The sequence below is a fragment of the Carassius gibelio genome, chromosome B1, assembly GCF_023724105.1.
Source record: "Carassius gibelio isolate Cgi1373 ecotype wild population from Czech Republic chromosome B1, carGib1.2-hapl.c, whole genome shotgun sequence".
Lineage (NCBI taxonomy): Eukaryota > Metazoa > Chordata > Actinopteri > Cypriniformes > Cyprinidae > Carassius > Carassius gibelio.
Genome location: NC_068396.1, coordinates 6,748,526 through 6,770,054, shown reverse-complemented (window position 1 = coordinate 6,770,054; position 21,529 = coordinate 6,748,526). Strand labels below are relative to the sequence as shown.

At 36.1% G+C, this 21,529-nt stretch overlaps 2 protein-coding genes across 2 annotated transcripts; both read left to right on the top strand.

Moving 5' to 3' along the window:
- The first annotated feature begins 2,269 nt into the window (after positions 1-2,269).
- Positions 2,270-8,207, top strand: LOC127949151 (arginine and glutamate-rich protein 1-B). Its single transcript, XM_052546114.1, has 4 exons — positions 2,270-2,914; positions 4,385-4,610; positions 5,536-5,619; positions 7,310-8,207. The coding sequence occupies exons 1-4, from the start codon at positions 2,580-2,582 to the stop codon at positions 7,472-7,474; spliced, it is 810 nt and encodes a 269-aa protein (XP_052402074.1). The 5' UTR covers positions 2,270-2,579; the 3' UTR covers positions 7,475-8,207.
- A 1,194-nt stretch (positions 8,208-9,401) lies between these two features.
- Positions 9,402-21,317, top strand: LOC127949722 (ephrin-B2a). The gene is made up of 5 exons (XM_052547209.1): positions 9,402-9,952; positions 13,008-13,297; positions 17,716-17,808; positions 18,179-18,292; positions 18,962-21,317. The coding sequence occupies exons 1-5, from the start codon at positions 9,840-9,842 to the stop codon at positions 19,357-19,359; spliced, it is 1,008 nt and encodes a 335-aa protein (XP_052403169.1). The 5' UTR covers positions 9,402-9,839; the 3' UTR covers positions 19,360-21,317.
- The last annotated feature ends 212 nt before the right edge of the window (positions 21,318-21,529 follow it).

Here is a 21,529-nt window from a genome sequence, read left to right as displayed (position 1 = left end):
GACACAATCAATGTTTGCAGTTTTAGATTAACGCAATAGAAGTGGCGTGAGTTAAGTAATCGGATTACCATTTTCAAGTAGCCGAACTAAAGTAATGCATTAATTTTTCATATGAAGCCTAATGTCAGTTACTTTGTTTTTTCATTTAATGACTCAAAATATTATGCAAACCTGCAATAATTAAATGGGTTCAAATATCATCCCATAATTAACCAATGTATTTGCTGCTGATATTAAATGAATGTCTAATGTAATACCATGTAACTTAAGCAAAAATGGCATTAGGCTTATATAAACGCAAAATGTGTGTTTCATTGCTAAATTGCTTATTCTTCATGCAATCCAGAATGCAGCACAACAGAAATCTGTCTGAGGTTCGTCCTTTACTCATTTCACTTTTAATGTGGAAAGGCTTAGGCCTATACATTTTCTAGAAATATAACTTTTTTAATATTAAAATCAAACAAGCAATCAGCCCAGATAAGGAAAAAGTAACGCAACACATGACTTTGTGTAAAAAGTAACTAAATAAAGCAGTTCGTGTTTCTTTTTTTTTTCTTTTTTTTAGGGAGTAGCCTAACGCAATGTTGTAATGCATTACTTTTAAAAGTAACTCTACCCAACACCAATTATAAGCGTTAAAAGAGACAGAATACACATTTACTTGTACAAGCATCATAAGCATTTTTGTAAACATTTATTTAAAACACCATAGCCTGTATAATTTATGCAGACCTCTTTTAAATATAACAATTTTCCTAGTTTAATCTCTTAAATATCTTTCCTAGTTTAATCTCTTAAATCTAAAAACGACTCTTCATATGGAACTTAACGTTTGGGTTTCACAGGTGCTTCTCATGCGTATGCTGCTGACGTGGCACCGTGTGGGAGGAGTTAAGTGGCGTAATTTATGTGAACTGAACTAATTGAATTTACGCTCGGCCGAATCTTGCAGTAGGTTTATTTGACCAGCAGGTGTCAGGGTAGTGTTGCGTTATTATTATGAATTTGAGCTTTAAAAAAATGCATTATTGACATGGATTTAGTTTTAGCACCTAAACTTCCAAAAGCAATTATTCTAATATCAGCCATTCGAGAATGTTGAACATAATTTCTTGACTGTCATAATTGTGATTATTGTCACTGCCTTCAGTTTTTCAGTAATTACTAAAAATGTTGTAGCTGTGTTGGAAAGCAAACAAAACACTCAATTGAACATAACTAAACCTCATTGATAATGATAACAACAACAATAATAATCATAATAACTTTCTAATATAATTAAAAATTAGTAAAAAAAAAAAACTATGATAAAATAATATTAATAATATAAAAATAATATCATTTTTCATTTTTACATGAAGAATATTCCACGATTCTCCTGCAAGATATTGCTTCAGCCTCTTTATTTTGGCACTTGAGTAGATTCATTAAATATTCTACTGTTTTCTTTCATAATTGATGGACATGTCTATTGCAGACAAGGCCTGTATTAGATTACATCAAGTCAGCTAGGCTCCTTATCAAATTTGTTTAGAACACGTAATATGAAATGATAGGCCAAATGTGGTTGATAGCATCAATAAACCAGTTATCCACATTTACTGCATCTAAAAACAGTAAGTAAGAAAAGAATCCATGCTGTCTAGCTATTATTGTAATTCTGCAAACTGTTCAAAATTAGAATATTATTATTATAAGAATATTAAAAATAATGTTTTTGAAAAATACAGTTACAGTTAAGTGATTTCCCTCTAAATACATTTTAAAACGTTATGTTACATCACCATTATACTGTCTTCAGTGTCACATGATCCTTCAGAAATCATTCTATGTTTTTTTAAAGGTTGCTTTATGTCTAGATTGCTATAATAAATATTTCTTTTTAATAATAATAATAATAATACAAATGTTATTTTTTTAGGTATATGGTTTTTAACATGTTGTAAGCTAATCTTTGATGTATTATGTATGTCTAATTAGCCTATTTGTTTGTTATATATTTTTACAAAAACTAGCTGTGTAACATGAGTTAACACATAATGACGAGCAACAACTTATTATAATTAATAATTTTATAATTATAAATATAAAAATTATAAATATAGAATGATAAAATGCCAGGAGTGATGACTCAGTTGTGAATCGGTTCAGTGAACAAACTGTCCAAACGGTTCACCCAAACGAAGGGACGTCTCGTCTCGTCTCGTTTCTGCTCCACGCCAGTTGATGGCAGTGTTCACTCTAACTAAGTAACGAGCGTCATAACATAAGAAAAAAAGAAGAAGAAAATAAGAAATTGCATTCTGGGCTTTGACATCAGCCTCCATCTTGCTTTTTTAACCATACAAGATAAGTGGTCTCGTGCAGTTAAATGATCACGTTGTTATTAAACCATTTATTTGTAAATAAGAGTTTCGCCTTCAGGGTTACTGTCATGCAGTCTGGGCTGATTCCTTAAGTGTGCGTTTCGGGGCTTGTTTGACAGACGTTCAGGTGCTTGCACTCGTCTATCCGATGCTCTAGAGTTGTCCGTCCAGTCTCCCGGTTTCTGTTCCTGAACTCTACCGGTGTGTGAAATGGGTCGTTCGCGGAGCCGCAGCTCTTCCCGCACCAAGCACTCCAAAAGCAGCAAGCACAGTAAAAAGCGAAGCCGCTCTCGGTCCCGGGACAAAGAAAAGAAGAGGCGCTCGAAGTCCCGAGAGTCCAAACGGAATCGGAAGAGAAATTCTCGCTCTCGGTCCAGATCTAACACGGCCCTGAAGGCGTCTCGCCGGGACCGGGAAAGAGCCGTCACCCCGCCGGAGAGAATCGATATATTCGGCAGGGCGTTAAGTAAGAGGAGTGCTGTAGACGAAAAGCAGAAAAAGGAGGAAGAAGAGAAGAAAGCCGAGATGGAAAGACAGAGGAGAATGTGAGTACCTGCACTTTCCACAAGCAAACGTGTCACAGATGTAAACATCACCTGAACAGTGTGAGCCACATGAGGACCCTTACTGAAGTACCAACGTACCTCTATCGTATTCTGGGTGGTATGTGGAAATGCCATGAAAATGCATGCATTTCAGTGCAATAGTACGTCATTAATGTGACCCTGCCTGCACCACAAAACGTGTCAAAATGGGTAAATGTTTTGAAATTCTGAATCTGAAAGCTGAATAAATCATCTAGGATAGGACATTTCAATTCTGGAATCTGAGATTGTAAAAAAATCTAAATGTTGGGAAAATTGCCTTTAAAGCTGACCAAATGAAGTGCTTGGCAATGCATATTACTAAGCAAAATGTAGGTTTTGATATATTTACGGTAGGAATACAACATATCTTCACGGGACATGGGCAGATCTTTTGCATTAAAGAAAAATCAATAACTTTATTGATAGTTAGTTTGAACACATGGCATATTTAAGAGGTTTCAGTAGTTTTGGTTGAATTGGCCATTACAGTACCCATAAAATGAACTATTGCCGGTGTCCTGATATTTTATCATACCTACCAGATTTTCCTACCTGGGTTTACTGCGCATGCACACATCAATATTGCAGCCTTTTTCTCATGCTAAACAACGATTTTTAATGTGTCTGCATTACTGAAACTACGTGCAACAGAAGTAATCTGCTGGACCATTGAAAATGATGTATTGACCCCCTCAAAGGCCAGACCTCAACAAATATGGGGCAAGTTGGAAGATCAACTGGACAGATCTACTGTAGATTCAAAAGAAAGCCTTTGGCTTGATTGCAGAAAGTGTGGGATAACATTAGTGTTGATCTTCCCAGGAAATATTGACATTATGATAGAGAGATGTGCTGCTGTAATTGCTCAAAAAGGTGGACTTACTAAACATTAAAGTTAAAAGTGGACACAAACAGTATGACTCTCTTCATCTAATATTAGTTGTGCTCAGAGCAACCATCTGCATCTTTCATCAACATTTTGAAATTAAAACATATGTTAGAGGCCAAAAAAGTTCAGTATCTTCAGATCTGTCAGGCGATCTAACAATTCTGGCCACCACTGTATGTGTGTGTGTGTGTGTGTGTGTGTGTGTGTGTATATATATATACATATATATTAGTTTATCTGACTTTGGCAAATAAATAAATAAAATAATAAATGTTTTGTTTCATTTAAGGAAGTAAACAGTAACGAATAATAACTTTGAATGATCTCCATCATAAAACATGCAGAAAAGTAAAACATACAGGTGAACCACTTCTGATAAAGTGATGCTTTGTAGTTGAGTGATTTTCTGTGCACAGTGACAGATAGCATGTGCATTGTATTTAAAGTTGTTCATTTGTGTCATTTCATAATTGCCATTAAATGTGTTTTTATTGTATCATACTAAATGAAACCGCTGACGTTAATCTTGTCTTCCTTAGTCGACAGCAGGAGATAGAGGAGCGTCTGATTGAGGAGGAGACTGCGCGGCGAGTAGAAGAACTTGTTGCCAAACGTGTGGAGGAGGAACTGGAAAAACGAAAGGATGAGATTGAAAGAGAAGTGTTGCGGAGGGTGGAGGAGGCCAAACGCATCATGGAGAAGCAGTTGCTAGAGGAGCTGGAAAAACAGAGACAAGCGGAGCTGACCGCTCAGAAAGCTCGAGAGGTAACTTTCATGTGAACAGGCAAAACAAAAAAATAGAAATTCTTATTAATGCTGATTCAGTGGGTAGGATTTCCTGTAGTTCTGTTGGAAGCAGGCCTGTTTCACACCACATACACATATTTTGCATCCCATATTTCCAGTATAATAGAAGCAAATGAAATATTCAACAAAGAAACCCAGAAATTATATTTTTCTCAGTTTGGAGCTGCTGCATTATTTGCTGGAACGTTACTGACATGAAAGCATAACGCAAGCCTTAGAAAAAGTATGTGGTGTTAAACAGGTTTTAGCTTATTTCCTCTCAAAATTAAAAGCGAAATAGGTTTTCTTTTTTCAAATTTTAACAATTTTTAATTCATCATAGAATCTTTGTGTATGACATAGTGCTACCATTCTGTTATCCTTAAATTTCATATTTCACCCTTGACAGTTTTCTTAACAAATCAGCTCATGCCGTCAATTCCATGAGCCTTTGTTGCGATTCGCCTGAACTTCACTATCTCTCAGTTGCTTACGGTTAGAAGTGATGAACGTTGTTCACATTTCTGTTCCTCCTAAACACCATTTGAGCTGACTGCTCCTCAGACGACACTTCACTGTGTGGCTTTTTTCTCAGAGTGAAATGTAAGTAGAGAAGTACCGAGAACACAGGTCAGTGGTTTGAAAGAACCTCCCTTGCTGGTTGGTGGTACATTGTGCAATTAAAAAAAAGAAGAACACATTCCCAATTTGACCCTGACTCCTTTAGGAACGGTTTATTCGTGAGTGAAGGACAAGTTTACTGTAGGTTTACCCATGTCTGGTGAGCTGAATGTATCTTCATTATTTACTCTTGCGTGTTGTTTGTTAAACTTGTGCCACTCATTTTTGGGAATAATTCTGATTTGTGTCACTATGATTCCACTGAAGCACTTTGCCTTTACAGGAGGAGGAGAAATCAAAGCGTGAAGAACTGGAGAAGATTCTGGTGGATAACAATCGCAAGATAGCCGACGCTCAAGCTAAACTGGTATGTGTCTAGTAATGTGTAATTGAGAAAAAGCTAATTGATTATTGAAATCCATTCCCATTGGTGAAAATGAGACTTCTTTAAAAAAAAAAAATGAACAGTAGGGTCACAAACATTTGTTTTGCCTTTCTAACAAGCACTAGATTAGCCTTCTCATATAGAATGAATGGCTGTGGCCATGTGGACCATTAATGTTGCATAAGCACTACTTGACATGTTTTCTATTATGGAGTTTTCTTTCTCAGTAGAGCAGTCTTTTAGAAGAAAAAGAGACTGCAGTTTAGTTCTCATCATGATGAATCCCACTCCAAAACAGCTTATATAAGGGATGGTCTCTTCTCCAAGCTATGAAGGTCAAGAGTCATCTGTCTGCACATGAAAGTGATCTGAAAGATGCAGTCTTACATGTCGCAGATGCTATAAGATTCGAAATTAAACAGACTGTTTGTAAAATACTTTTGTGCAGTATATTGAACATTATCTGAGCACAGGCCAAAAGTTTAAAGGATTTAATTAAAGTGAGGGATTAATGACTATAAATGCATTTCTCAATAAATCATGACTATCCTGTAACAATCCATGCATAAATATTAGTGGATGACCAATATGGATTTGTTTTTACAATATTCCACTATTTAACTTCAAGATAGTAAAAGCTTATGCATAATAACTGCTGGAATGTGTTTGTTTTCCATGTCTATGTATTCATATGATAATTAGAAAATGAATAAATACATGTATGTGCAACTGTATCACGAAACCAGTCTTAAGTGTCGAAATAGAGATTTATACATCACCCGAAGGCTGAATAAATACGCTTTCCATTGATGTATGGTTTATTAGGATTGGACAATATGTGGCCGAGATACAACTATTGGAAAATCTGGAATCTGAGGGTGCAAAAAATCGAAATACTGAGAAAATCACCTTTGAATTTGTCCAAATTAGTTCTTAGCAATGCATATTGCTAATGATAAATTAAGTTATGATATATTTACAGGAGGGAATTTACAAAATATCTCCATGGAACATGATCTTTACTTAATATTCTAATGATTTTTGGCATAAAAAAAAAAGTGATAATTTTGACCAGTACAGTGTTTTTTTTTTTTTTTTTTTTTTTTTTTTTTCCTATTGCTAAAAATATATCCCAGCGACTTAAAACAGGTTTTGTTGGGGGAGGGGGGGGGGGGGGGTAAGATTGTAAAAGACATACTTAAAGCGCTGCTTGCTGGAATGGCTTCTCTAATCCTATTTTAATATTTTTTGACAAAGAAATGGTTAAAAATGTATAAATAAAAAGAAGGTAAATACTGTAAACAACAGTGTACTTGGTGATCTTGTAAGCATTGAAATGGAATGGAGAATGGGGACTCAGGAACTGGCATTCTAAGTGTTGTCAAAATAAAAGTCTCAAACATCAGCCAAACAGAAAAACTTATCAGCCAATGTTAATCTTTTTTTTAATCCCAAATTGACTGATATATCAGTCAACTAATGAATAGTCTTAAATTGTATGTACTTTATATTTATATAATTTATTTGTTTGGCTACAAACAATTTATGGCATGCATCATAACCCAAAAGATGACCATTCCAAGATGGCGATGCTGTGGAAGCATCGGGATCACAGTTCTGTTCACATGTTGATATCTAGCTCCTACTTAATTAAGTTTTTTCTGTCCTACAGGCAGAGGAACAACTACGAATAGTTGAAGAGCAGAGGAAAATACACGAGGAGCGTATGAAGCTGGAGCAAGAACGACAGAAACAGCAGAAAGAAGAACAGAAGATCATTTTGGGGAAAGGGAAGTCGAGGCCTAAACTTTCTTTCTCTTTAAAGGCCTCTGAGTGATGAAAACAATGTGGCCAGGATTTGTCCAGACTTTCTCCAGACCACCTCTTCGTGTGAGACATCGTGCTGCAGCACAGGGTCCTCTTCGTAGGTTTCATGTGGTGTGTTTCAAATTCTCAGAACAACAGGAACAATCAGATTTGTCAGATACCCTTCATATTTTTCCTGTTTTACCTGTTTTGTATAACTGACTCTTGTATAGATAACCTCCACTTGTCCTCCATGTAATCTCTGCAAACACATTCAGTGCATTGTACCAGTAGGGATCTTGCTCGTTCATCCAAATGGTTTCCGGTTTCACAAATTCAAGGCCTCTGCAGATTTTCCTGGCTGATTTGATTGAATTGTTTTTATTTTTTTAATAGTTTATTCATAGTATAAAATAATTAGAAGGAAAGATTGACAGGGAAATAGCTTGAACTGGAATTACATCCCTCTATTTTGAATAGCACAGATCACTATCAGTTAACCAGTCCAACCAAGAAGCATTATAAAACGAGAATGACCTCCTTTTATCATTTTAACTTGCAGGTAAATAATTGACCATTCAAGAGGTAAAGTGATGCTGTTATAAACGGTACCTGGTCGTTGCATGTCAGTGAACTGCGTGTATGTTAGCGATGAGATGCTTTTAGATGTGATGGAGTGAAAGGTTTCTGATTGGCCAGAATTTGTGTTTGTGGTTGAATATTTGACCCACTTGTCAAGAATCTCCAATAAATCCATGAATGTGTCTTGTTTCTGACATTTGCTTTCATATTTGTATTAACTTGTGTAGTTATTAGGATTACATTAAATACAATGCATAAAAATAATCAAGTATTTAAAATTAAATAGGAATAATGTGCATTAATTGTCTGTGACAAAAGCTAGTTGTAAGAAAGCATGGGGCAAACAATTCAAAGTGGGTTAAAGTTTTGAGGTCAGGATGGCATCATAACCTAATGCTTTAAATCCGCAGCATAATTAATAGTTCACTTGACACCTCTGTTAGGTCGACACAAGCCAGAGCGCAAATACACAAAGGACTCAGAGCAGACCAGACGTTTGAAGTGCACACACATCACACCTTAACACCGATCGACATTCAATTATCTCTTACCTGTTAGTTTACCCTTTTGATTATTGTCCAAACACGCCAAGGACAATACACAAAAGTTGCCTGGGCCACCGAGCAAATGTTTCAATGGCTTATTTTCTAAATGTTTATCTATATGTATTCTGTAAGGTAATAGCTATAATTCTGAGGAAGCAGCTTTTGTCAAAGTCATTAAACGTTTGAGACACAACCCACACCCGTGTGAGAAAAACTGACCTTTTGATCTTTAACGTTACGTGAGTAAGCGGATTAATCTCGTGGAGAATGCCTTTACAAGAAGATTTAGATTAAAATGAAAGATTAGTTATTTAATTTCAAACGCATGTAAGTTACCGATTATCTGGTCTGTGTATAGGCTACATAGCGATATTTAAGTACAAAATTTATTCAGAAATGAAAATATCGCCGTGGATACCAGTAGTTTTCAGTCTTTGTCTCAATCTTTTTTACACTTAAACTCTCTCTCTCTCTCTCTCTACATATATATATATATATGTATATATATATATATATATATATATATATATATATATATGTTTTTTTTTTTTTTTAACATAACGTAAGTTCAGGGCCCTCTAGTGGGTTGCTGCCTCCCGGTTGAAAACCACTGTTTGAAAAAAATATATATGCGCTGCTTTGCGCCTCAGGTAAACTCAGGTGGTTGCCTAATGTTTAATAAAGCAGTACCGCTTCCAGACTCCTGTTTAGTCTCTTTCCATTCGACTAGGTGTCACTCATCCAGCGTCATCCAATCGAGAGTAATGTGGGCGGGGTTTAACGGCAACACTGGGTTGTAAGAAGTCTCTCTGAGCACGTCTTGAGGGCACTCCGAGACTGGCAGAGTTGAATGCAAAGACGAAGAACAGGAGAAGCTCTAATACTGCCTTCAGATTAGACCTCAGCAACATCCGAATTTCACATCTATGCTGCCGTTCCGCGGAACCTGCACTAATTAACTGGTTTATCTGCGGTCGAAAGAGTGTTCATAGCCACTGTTTCCCAAAGGATGTGCACTTAAAAAATTAATGTCTAAAGAACCTGATGGATTATCAAACACCGTTTAGTTTAATCTGTCATTGAGAGTGCCAGTTTTGAAGGAGCTCTTTTTTGGAGGTCTTGGCAAATAGATGTTTTTTTTTTTTCGTTTCGAAATCAAACGCGTTTTCAGCAGAGAACGACCAGCAACATCGGATCTGCTCGCATTAGTGCCTGTGGATCTCTCACTGTTATAATCAAATTTGCACTGGTGAACTGTTTTGCATCGCAATGGATACAACTATGTGGAGTTATATATTAGGTCTTTTCATGGTTGCTTGTCGAGTAAAACTAGCTCGATCAACAGTTTTAGAATCAATATACTGGAATACTTCGAACACCAAGTAAGTAGGACTTAACCAAAAAGCGTTGTATTGCAAGCACCATAACATAAATCTATCTATCTATCTATCTATCTATCTATCTATCTATCTATCTATCTATCTATCTATCTATCTATCTATCTATCTATCTATCTATCTATCTATCTATCTATCTATCTATCTATCTATCTTTTTAACTATTGATTATTTTAATTATAACATTGTCTAGTTTCTATCTCTATAGGCTACAGTGAATATTTATTCCAAAAATGACTGATCTATAAATCAATCACTTGTAATTCTTCAATAGCCTGCTTTAATCGCCTTTACAGTCACTATAGTGACACGGAACTATTCCATTGTAACTGATAACAAATTGCAAAATGTTTTACCACTGAATTACGTGGGGATCTGTGGTTCATTGTAACTGTATTAGTTATTGTTCCAATTGTACTTTACTAATACCCTTTATTGAAACTAGTGTATTCCAGTTAGTCCACTAGTTTCCACTGTTTTTTTATTGTCATATTAAATGACTAGTTGGAATGGCTTAATTATTGTTCATGCTAGAGAGATTTAAATATTAGTAGTACAAGTTGGAATGTGCATTATTGTTTAATAAACAAGCGCTTGTATAACTATAATACAATTGAGAAATAATTATTGTATACAAAATAGTCGTAAGTTGATATCTAAACCACAGATCCAAGTCAAAAAAATATGCACTAGGACTTTAAGGAAACCAATATGCTGATAGGTAGGAATAACCCTATTGATTTTTCTAATCTTTAAAGTACCACACAGACACCTCAAAAACCAAAAACAGCCTACTCGAGTGTTATGAAGGTCCCGGAAGAACTAGTCATTGATTTAAATGTATCTGTTTTAATTTACTGATTTCTCTATTGATTTTATTACCGTCATAGTCATTTAAACAAAAGACAGACCACAAAACATTTGTAATCCATGGCACTTTGTTGGAGGACCACCCACCTTTCCAGACTGCAGGGTATTAGTTACAATGATGCTTTATTGGCAGCAACATTGAGATGCAAGTACTTTCATTTGCAAAATGAAGCTGAATGGCGACCACTGTATAAACCTTCCCCAAAACGAACTTCCACCTCATAGCCATTTCCACTATTTGTAAATGTTAATTTACATAATTTAAGCAATTACCCTGTGTGTGCCCTGTCAGAAACTGTGGGTAAATGCGATGTTTTGTGGAAATTATATGGTGAGGTTAAAATGTCTTGGTATTTACTGAGGAAAAGCTGCAGAATGAATCTGAACTCAGAGCAATCAAACTCGTGGAGACCTTACATCATGGTTAATATCGTGTAAGAGTGCTGAGCCACAACCTAAATTTGGGACTGATTATAAGCTGAGAAATGTTAAATTGAAGAGTGGATCACAGTCTCTTGCTGATTGCCATAGAGAGATCAGTTGCCTGAGCTCCTGTTTTCCACTGTGAAGTATGTCTCTGAGGTCCGTACATCTGTTCCCCACCACACCTTTCTGTGTCGGGACAAATAGTTGCTAAACTAGGGTAAGTGCCTCTTTTTGAGATCGAAACACCCAGCCTGGTGTTTTTTCAGCTGCCAAAGTAGCACGCACTCTCTTCTTCTGGTCTTGCCATTTGGTCAACATACCTGATTTTTTTTTTTTTTTTTTATTAACATTGATATTTATATTCACCCCCCAAAAAATCACTTTAATTTCCCAATTTTTTTTAATTTTTATTATATATATTTTCCCCAACAATGTGGCATTGTTTTATGATTTGGTAGCTTCACAGCGGTGGACCTGTATTTTAATAGATCAGATTTATTTAGATTCAGGATAACGTTTCTTTAAGATGCTAAGCTGTAGTGTAGTGGGGCTTTGCCTCAGGTTGTAATCGGTTTTCATGAGTTCCAGTAGCTCAGTGGGTCATCTTTGTCCCAGAGCTTTGGAGACAAAAGGTGCGCTGGGATGAAGGCACAGTTCAACCCCCATCCCGGTGAGAGCCATACAGAAGTTGGTACTGCAGGGGGCGGAGGAGGGGCACTAAAGCTTCCTGTCTTCTCAGGACCCTCAGCAGAAGTTTGAGGGTCCCTTTCTTTCTAGATCTTAATGACTTTATGAGGATGCAAGCTAGTCATAGAAAGTGACTCTCTTATTCTGCCTTATGGTGTTTAGGGAAGCATAGGAGAGAATGAGACCATGTCAAACTTTGTCATGGAAGATTTAGAAAATAAAGGACAAATCCAGTGCACACAAAGGCCTGCTTACAATGGGATTTGTGTGTTTAAAGAGAAATCTGATTAATCTGAGAATCTGCAAATAACTGAAAGGTCAATATCAGAACACTTTTACAAGAAGAGAACATTGTAATAGGTGATATAGTGAGGTTGTAATAAACATCAAGGGCAGGAAAGGACTGCCAGCAAGCGGTCAGGAGTGAGCGATTGTTAATTGTGCAAAAGCATTACAGAGTAGAGAAGTATGTAATGGCGAAAAACATAAGCCTGTAAAGTTGCATACATTAGTCAAAAAATGTGCAAGTAAGCCAAGGTCCCCAAAGCTTTAGATGCATTTGCATTCTGCTTCAAGACAGAACTCTGAAAATTAGCCAAAGGAAATTGCTTGTCTCAATCCATTGCGTTGAGTTGCTTGTTTTAGAATAAATGGAGGGTGGCAACCATGGGTCAAATGTATTTGGAAAAAATGTCTAATTTTTTATAATGAAAGTCAATCTTTTACAACATTCAAAATGTCATCTTTTCTTTTACTCAGAAGAAAACTAAATCATACAGGACTGGATCTAGAATTGACTCTTAAAAGACATTAATGAAGCCAATGACCAATTGGTTAATTCAGTTACCTGAAGAAACAACAAGCTACAAATATTTAATAGTTTTGCTGTGTGGATAAATTTATTATCAAAATATAATACATTTTACATCCACTTTAAGGTTCTCATGCCCAATTAATATACTGTAGAGAATTGATTCATTATTATGCATGCTAATCAGTATGTTCTTCCCATTTCTGTAACTTTATACTATGTTTAACATCGCCGTGTTCCCTACAGGTTTGTCCCAGGAAAGGGTGTAGTACTATACCCTCAGATCGGAGACAAAATGGACATTGTGTGTCCAAGAATCAAGCCAGGCTCGACTGAGCAGACGAACATTGAATACTTCCGGGTCTATCTTGTTCCCAAAGAACAACTTGAGACCTGTCGAGTCACTAAAGGTGACATGTTACTGCTCAACTGTGACAAGCCAGACCAGGATGTGAAGTTCACCTTCAAGTTTCAAGAGTTCAGCCCCAACCTGTGGGGCCTGGAGTTCTACAAAGAAAAGGATTATCACATTATCTGTAAGTTTATTGCTATGCTTACTCAAGAATTTACTTCAGGTGCTGATTCATGATCATTTTTCACCTCCCTTGCGGCTATAACAATGTGCAGAAGGAGCCAAATGCAGAACTGATCCCACCCGTGGGAATTTCAGCCTCCGCCATTGTCTCCCAAGATATCTTCTCTGTGTTTTCATCTGGGAAGGCGACTGACTAGTGTAGCCCTCCAAAAATAGAGCACAAATCAAGTTTATAGTTCATGGAAATGTGTTAAATCCATTAGCAAGTGTGTTTACCACACAAGATGTCTTTGTTATAGACTTAAAGATAACATTAATCATTATATTGTTTAGCTTGCATATCTTTTTTTTTTTAATGTTTTTAAAAATGTAGTTTTTCCCAAACCTATTTTTGTCCTCTTCCCCTCTGGGGATGGAAACGTCACAAGCGTTCAGTGTTCTCTGGGAAGAAGACTTGTTGATGGCCCTTTACATGAATGTCATTAGTATCAATCGACCACTTTGAAAAAGGGGTTATCTTTCAGTTTAGCGTGTGTTGATTTCAGCCCCTATTTACTTGGCACATTCCTTAATGGCCGTTTATGTGATTTTAAGATTTACACGCTCCAAATCCCTCAATCCTTCCCCAGTATGAGATGGATCGGAGTGATGTGATTTTTCAAGGCAGCTTGGCCTGCTGCCCGAGGGACATTGATATCTGAGCTAAATAATTCTAAAGAGACTGACCTCAGTGTCTGCGTGTGTGTGCATGCAAATGTCAGAACGTGTGCATGTAACTTTTTTTAGGCATGTTGGAAAGACTTTATTTGCAATACTGTTTAAAAGTTTTTATTTATTTATACTTTTATTCAGCAAGGGTGCATTTCATTGATTGAAGTCATTAGACGATGATTAGAAGACATTTCTAATGTTACACAAGATTTCTATTTCAAATAAATGCTGTTCATATGAACTTCCTATTCTATTCTAACCTCAATTTTTTTTAATCATAAAAAAAGATCACAGTTTATATAGCCTTAGCAAGTTAGCAACACTGATAATAATAAATATTTCTTGAGCAACAAATCAGCATTTTAGAATGATTTCTGAAGGATCATGTGACACTGACGACTAGAATAATGATGCTAAAAATTCAGATTTGCTTCACAGGAATAAAATAAATTGTAAAATATTAATTTTAGAAAAAAAAATAGTTTTTATTGTATTTTTGATTCAACAAATGCAGCTTCGGTGAGCAAATGTATTTTTGCTCATTAACAAGGTACTAGATTTTCAGTTTATATAGAGACACAATGTATTAATGCATTAACAATAATTATTTCTTTATTGATTTTTTAAAACAGTAAGTTAAGAAAACTAGTAAAAGTACAAAGGTTATTATAATTACAAGTAATAATGTTTATTTTGAACATATTTTACTGTAGATTTGACTATAGGAAAGTAGAAAGAGTATATTTAAAATAGAAGGTTTCATTACATTTATATGTTTGTGTCAGATAAACACGTTGAGTGTGTGTGTTTCCAATAAAACCACTGAGTGTGTGTGTGTTTCAGATAAAAACATTGAGTGTGTGTGTGTATCAGCAGGGGCGTAGCAAGCTTTTCAAAAGTGTGGGGGATGGATGTGGTTTGTTTATAAACAATAAAAATGATGAACACATTGACAGAGGGGTACAAAATGCAGGGCTTAAAGTTCTCTGGCACTGTGCGGGATTTCCGGCTTGCAGCGTTTGGCTGGGAAAAAAATAATCCTACATTAAAAAAAAAAAAAAAAAAAATCAGAAAAGGGGAGAAAAAAAAAACGCAAAATCAGAAAAGGGGAGAAAAAAAAACGCCCACACAAAGCTTTTTCTCTGGTGGTATAAATAATGTAACAATTTACTGTTTTTAAACATTAAAATAATATACACTTTTTTCAAGTTTGAGAGGGAGGGGGGAGGAGGCAGCCACGGCGAGCGCAGACACAGAGCGGCCAGAGAAACGGAGGAACGACTGTAGTAAGGCGTTTGTGCAAAACTGCGGGAAAACTGCAGAAAATGTGCGGGTGTTGAGCCCTCTCACCGGGAAAAGTGTGGGTGTTAAAACCCCCACATCCCCCACGGATGCGACGCCCCTGTGTATCAGCCAATAAAAATGACAAAATTAGGAGCAACCTTTAAATACCTGCGCAATCAGGACAAAACATCATTGTGTCCTGCTGCAACTTCCAACAAAAAATTTGCATTTCTTCCAGACACACAGACAGGATATGCATCTATGTGGATGTGTGGCTGAAATATTATCCCTAGGATAGTTAGGTCTCTTAATGTCTGCAAAAATCTAAAAATAACCTGCAAAAACCATAACATCTGCTTGGATACACTTGCTTTATTGTATGTGCGCAACTTCAATTTTCCACCTCCACTTTGTTGCTCGTCGCTGCTTTCGTGACTGGCTGAGCTGCGCTGGCCCGAGGCGCTGAATGTGCTTGTTGTGGTTAGGAAATGAGCGGGCTTCATTCAAGCCGAAGAGTCGGGTCACATCTATAGCGGCCGCTGTAGATGAATGTGGGAACGGTTGTAGGGAACTGGGACATGAGTGCTCTCTTCTCCCCCTCTGTTTTTCTCTCCTTAGCTCTTTGGTTGGCTTTCTCTGCCCACCCCCCATTCTCTTGCCCTTTCACTCTCTGGTCACTCGGTACTTTCGGTGCCCTAAGCAGTTTGGAGGGGAAGTCCATTTGTTCATGTGGGATTGGTCTTAATCCTCGCAGTGAAAGAGAGATTACGGCGCAGTAGAATTCTTTAGCTCTGCTATCAGAGGACACAGCATGGGTGTGCAGGCACAATGGCATTTCAATCGTTCGACCAAGTCACTCCACTAGCCGTGGATTGGTGACTAAAGCAAATCCTTGATATTCTGTGATAATGATGTGAAAAGGCTTTGGTGATGTGCTTAGTTTCTATAAAGTTCAAACCTGTGTGATATTACTCACAGTATGAGGGGTTTCTAAATTAGCGTGCACGTGAGTAAGGATTTAATGGCAAACAAACAGAAGCTTTTAAGAAGCTTTGGAGTGCCGCAAAAGTGAGATATTCTTGTTGTACTAGCAAGCTGGACTTTCACCTTCTGCATACGCATACATAGTGACTGATGAACACATGACTCAAATGTCCACAAGGAACAGTTGAAAGGTTTTAGAGCACCTGTGGGGACACATGTGGAAAGCTGACCCGTTCATAAATTAACTCACTTAGTGCTGCTAAACCTTATATGGCCAAATACACACACAGGACTGGAAGAGAAATGGGCCTCGGGAGGAAAGAATAATTCAGTGGCATACTGAAGTTTTTAAGATGGATGATGGGCTTTAAATATTCAACATCAGAGATGTAGACTTCTAAATGTTGGCTGGATGAAGCTCACAAAAAAAGAATCCCAGAAAACTGAACTGAAATCTTCCTATTATTTTCTTTTTAAAATATTGCTTTGTGGATGTTTCACTATTAACATGTAGTTCTCATTATTCACGAAGTTTATTCTTATTAGATTCACGTTATTATGTAATAATCAGCATAATGCTGATGCATTTTAATTCTCGCAATTAAAATGATTAAAAACATTTTCTTACTGCAATTTTTACTGTATTACAGCAGCAATGCAGCAAATTATGTTTTAAGACCTTTATAATTACCAAATTCTAATGAATTATAATATGTAACAACTACAATTAAATACTGAATATACTTTTTGTTGGATTCTAGAAATGAAAATGAATTTTTGAATGGTTATTTTAGTGTGAATTGATAGAAAACTGATTGAATTGATAGATAGAATTGTTTTGCTTAATTATCTTATTATTGTATGGAAGCCTGTTTTTACCACTGAATAAAAAATAAAAAAGGTCATTTTTTTCTTATAGTCGCAAGTTTATTTCTCTCAATTAAAAAAAAAGATCAGAATAAAGTCAAAATTGTGAGATACAAACTCGCATTTGCAAGAAAAAAGTCAGAATTTTTAGTTTTTATCTTGCAATTTTGACTTTATGCAATTCAAAAAAAAAAACATTATCAGAATTGTGAGATACAAACTCACATTTGCAAAAAAAAAAAAAAGTCGGAATTGTGAGTTTTTATCTCAGAATCTTGACTTAATATCTATATCCCACTATGCTGACTTTATAACTATAGAATTGTAAGTTTATATCTAAATTCTGAATTTCGATTAAATTCTCGCAATTGTGAGAAAAAAAAATCTGAATTGCGAGATTAAACTTGCAATTATCTTTCTCAGTGGCAGAAATGGGCTTCCATACATAATAATGTCACATTGCTTTCAATAGGAAAAATGTGGTCCAGACATGTTCTGTGTGATGTTATATATATATATATTTAACAAAATGATGAAAAAGGTTAATAATTTTTTTTTTCTCCCCTCTTTCAGCCACATCGAACAGCACTTTAGAAGGTTTGGACAACCACGACGGTGGTGTTTGTAAGACCAAATCTATGAAGCTGGTTCTGCGAGTTGGACAGAGTGAGTACTAGCTCCCATACCTACACCTGCATCGATGACGATCACTGCTTCCAGAACAGTCTGTCATGTCACTGGTCTTGTAGTGGGTGTCCATGCTAGTGTGCCTCAGCGTGTAATTGAAATGTCATGTGAGCTTGTTTCCTGTGGCGATGCCAGCTGTCCCTTCTTTGGGCTTGTGGGGAGATATTTGCAGCTTTCCGCCAATTCATTAAATTCTCTCTCAAAAGCTGAGGCATAATGCCTAGAAACCAAAAAGATATAAGGGTGGTCCGATATTATGATCAGTTTTTTCAATTCGCTGAACATTTTGTACTGCTTTGCTCCACTATTTTAGTTGCTGTCTGTTAATATTTAATTCTCTGTCCTTAAGGTCCTACAGATTCATTCTCAGCTAAAAACTATCCAACTAGAAATCCTCCAAAATACCCTGACAGTAAGGAACAAAACACCTTCAGCAAAGAAAACGATGCTGGCAACAGAGTTGGTAAGTATTGATGTATACAAAGGTTAATCTCAAGAAATGTCATTAATGAAGAAATAAGTATTAACCTTAATTATTATTAGACATATTTAATGCAGTAAACTATATTTTAGATGATAATATACAATATATTAGAGCATAAAATGCTATAATAATTAGTAAATTACTAAAATAATATCATCATAAAAATCCAAATTCACCCCAAAACTAAAATCTAAATAAATTGAATAATAAATAATTAAATGCGTAGTATATAGTATGTTATATTATAATATACTATAATAATTAGTTATTCAATAAAATATGCTTGATATATCTCAGATGTCAAAATGTTACAAATTTTTACACCACAGATTAGGATTTATTATATATTAGTTAGGTTAAATATAGTTTTTGTTTTAATACAGATGAGATTTTTTAATTTGTAATAGTGTGTGTGTGTGTGTGTGTGAGAGAGAGAGAGAGAAAACATTTAAATAACTATAATTTTTTTGGATATGTATCACAGTTTCACAAAATAAATAAAAACAATTAATTGTTGCCAGTTTAACATGGGAATGCATATCTTAATTTGTTCTCATGATTTTAAATCATTTACATGTATAAAGGCTGATATTTTACTTTCACAATCATTATGTTTTATTCCACCAAAAATTATTTCTCGTTCCCCAGACGCCATGCAGAATGGTGAGTCCGGGGGCAATAGCGGAGAGTCTGTAGGATCCGCTGGATCAGAAGTAGCTCTGTTTGCTGGTGTTGCATCTGGTGCGGTCATTTTCATCATCATCATCATCGCTCTGGTAGCACTGCTGCATCGGCGTCATCAGAAACACTCGGCACAGTGCTCCGCCCAGCTGCCCCTAAACACGCTGCCCAAACGCGGAAGTGGTGCCACTGGAGGCAGCAACAATAACGGCTCCGAGCCCAGTGACATCATCTTTCCTCTGCAGACCTCAGGAAGCATGTACTGCCCGCACTACGAGAAGGTCAGCGGTGACTACGGCCACCCTGTCTATATCGTCCAAGAAATGCCACCACAAAATCCTGCAAACATTTACTACAAAGTTTGACAGAGAATGGACAACAAGCCATGGCAACCCTCTACATTGCGAGTAAATCACTCGCATATGCGACTAAATCTTCCTTCTGGCGACTAAATGATGTCTAATATTAGCCAATGGCATAAATTCTCAGATTTTACTCGCCAGTGTGTTAGTTTGAGGCTAAGTATAAGTTAACACAGATATATTTTCACGATCACTCTTTGACTGAGAGGGCTTCAGAGTTTCACTCTCCGTCAGGCGATCTGTGATATTTCTCAGTTCATCTCAATGGATACACACCTGTATTTGATGTACCATAAACTCTAGTGTGAAGGCGCGCAAATCGACGTCACTTTCTCTCACACACACGCATTGACAGAGAGAGAGAGAGAGAGAGAGTGAATTGACACAATACATTTAAACAATATTATTTGTTGTATTTTCCTGTCAAAATAAGAGCGATCCTATGGAGGTCTTCAGCTTTTAAGAACAGCCAGGTTTTCCGGTAGTGGGCGGAGTTAATGTGCAAACGGCAATCTCGTTGGCTGGCGCTCACCTATTATTGCCCCTGTTTTGATTTCAGCAAATCAGTTCGAGCGAACACACAAAACCTGATTAATATTCATTAATCCAGCAGCTCATTAATCCTTAGTTATCCTTAGTTTGTTTTATAGTTCTTATTATTAGAATTCTTATCATATCATTATTTTTGTTAGTTTTTTCCCCAAAGTTATTATTATAATTTTTTTACATAAACACTGAATGATCTAAAAAGCACCACCACCACTAATATTAAAATGACTAATATGCATTCAAATTCAGTTTGGCGAGTAAACTAAAATATTTACTAGCCAATGGCGATTCAGTTGCCAAGGTGTCCGTAGAGGGTTGCATGGACACAGAAAAGCCGACTAGCTCTGTTTCAAATGATGGACATCACCGTTTTGAAGCGTCTCTGACGTTCAGATGCTTGTGGCAGATGTTTTAGCTCTATTAGCTGGATGCTAGAAGGGCTGAAGTGTTGTCTAATTCAGAAGAACTTGGCTTTGAGACTTGATTCTGGATTAGATGCTGGTGCACATTGGGAATTTGCTCTTCTGTTTATACCTTAAAACTGGATGACTTTCAAAGCCTAGAACAATCTTACAGATGAACATGAAAGTCATGATGAATAAACATCTCATGTGGAGGATCTGCGAATACCAACCGATTTTGTTACAAAAATACAATAGCTTTTTTTATTTTTTATTTATTGTTTATGTTTCTTAACTCCCACTCATGCACGAGAAGAGGCCTTTATTCCTGTACTTTGCAATTCTTCAATGTATTTGAATCCATCCAATTGGATTTAAGCTGATATGAACTGTCTGCATCCCAAAGCTGGCCTGATGGATGCATATTACATGTCAGTTCAGACATTTGTAACCCTTATGCTGTTGACGTGCAAGCCGGTGTGGTCCAAAACGCATGTGGTTCTTTTATCCCCATTTGCTTATAACTTTTCAAACATTTATTCAAACAGCAAACAAACAAAACTAAAGATCAACATACAGAAAGATCCTTTGTTGACTTGGTAATGTAAATACAATAGCCAAGCATTTCAATTATGCTTTTTGTGTGAATCTGGACATTGCTCATCCATTACGTTTCTTCATTGAATGTTCGGTTGATTTTGTTCAGATACTTCAGGAGTTTACTTCAGCAGACTTGAAGCGACTTGTTGGCTCTAATGGACTTTCTTTTTAAATCTTGCATTTCTTAAAATTGTTTGTTGATTCTAGCCCATAGTGTGTTGAGGGAATTTCACATTCCAGATGGCTGGCAAGGTTGAATGAAATGATTCACCATAGTCGCTGGTACTGTTCTCTTAATCTTTATTTTTTATTTTTTTTATTTCGTTTTGTTTGAATGAATGATTGAAATGTTAAAAAAATTTGGTTTCTATTGTTCAAATAAAATAAGTGGCCTCAAAGTCAAAACACAAATCTTGACTCAATATCTAAAAGCACTACTGTTAAAAAAAAAAAAAAAATCAAAGAAAGAAAGAAAGAAAGAATGTGTCTGGGTCATATTTTGTAGACAAAATTCAAAGTCTGTTTTTTAGAAGCAAATTGTATTTGCATTTCAAAAAACCCTTTTTATTACATTTATTTATATTTGATTATTTTACATTTTAAACCATTTTAATCATTATTTA

What these genes read in the sequence shown, in the direction of transcription:
- LOC127949151 (XM_052546114.1), top strand. Translation starts at nt 2,580, where the DNA reads ATGGGTCGTTCGCGGAGCCGCAGCTCTTCCCGCACCAAGCACTCCAAA. An exon ending in CCGCTCAGAAAGCTCGAGAG is followed by an intron (nt 4,611 to 5,535) that starts GTAACTTTCATG and finishes TTGCCTTTACAG; the next exon opens with GAGGAGGAGAAATCAAAGCG. An exon ending in CCGACGCTCAAGCTAAACTG is followed by an intron (nt 5,620 to 7,309) that starts GTATGTGTCTAG and finishes TCTGTCCTACAG; the next exon opens with GCAGAGGAACAACTACGAAT.
- LOC127949722 (XM_052547209.1), top strand. Translation starts at nt 9,840, where the DNA reads ATGGATACAACTATGTGGAGTTATATATTAGGTCTTTTCATGGTTGCT. An exon ending in TGGAATACTTCGAACACCAA is followed by an intron (nt 9,953 to 13,007) that starts GTAAGTAGGACT and finishes TGTTCCCTACAG; the next exon opens with GTTTGTCCCAGGAAAGGGTG. An exon ending in AAAGGATTATCACATTATCT is followed by an intron (nt 13,298 to 17,715) that starts GTAAGTTTATTG and finishes CCCCTCTTTCAG; the next exon opens with CCACATCGAACAGCACTTTA.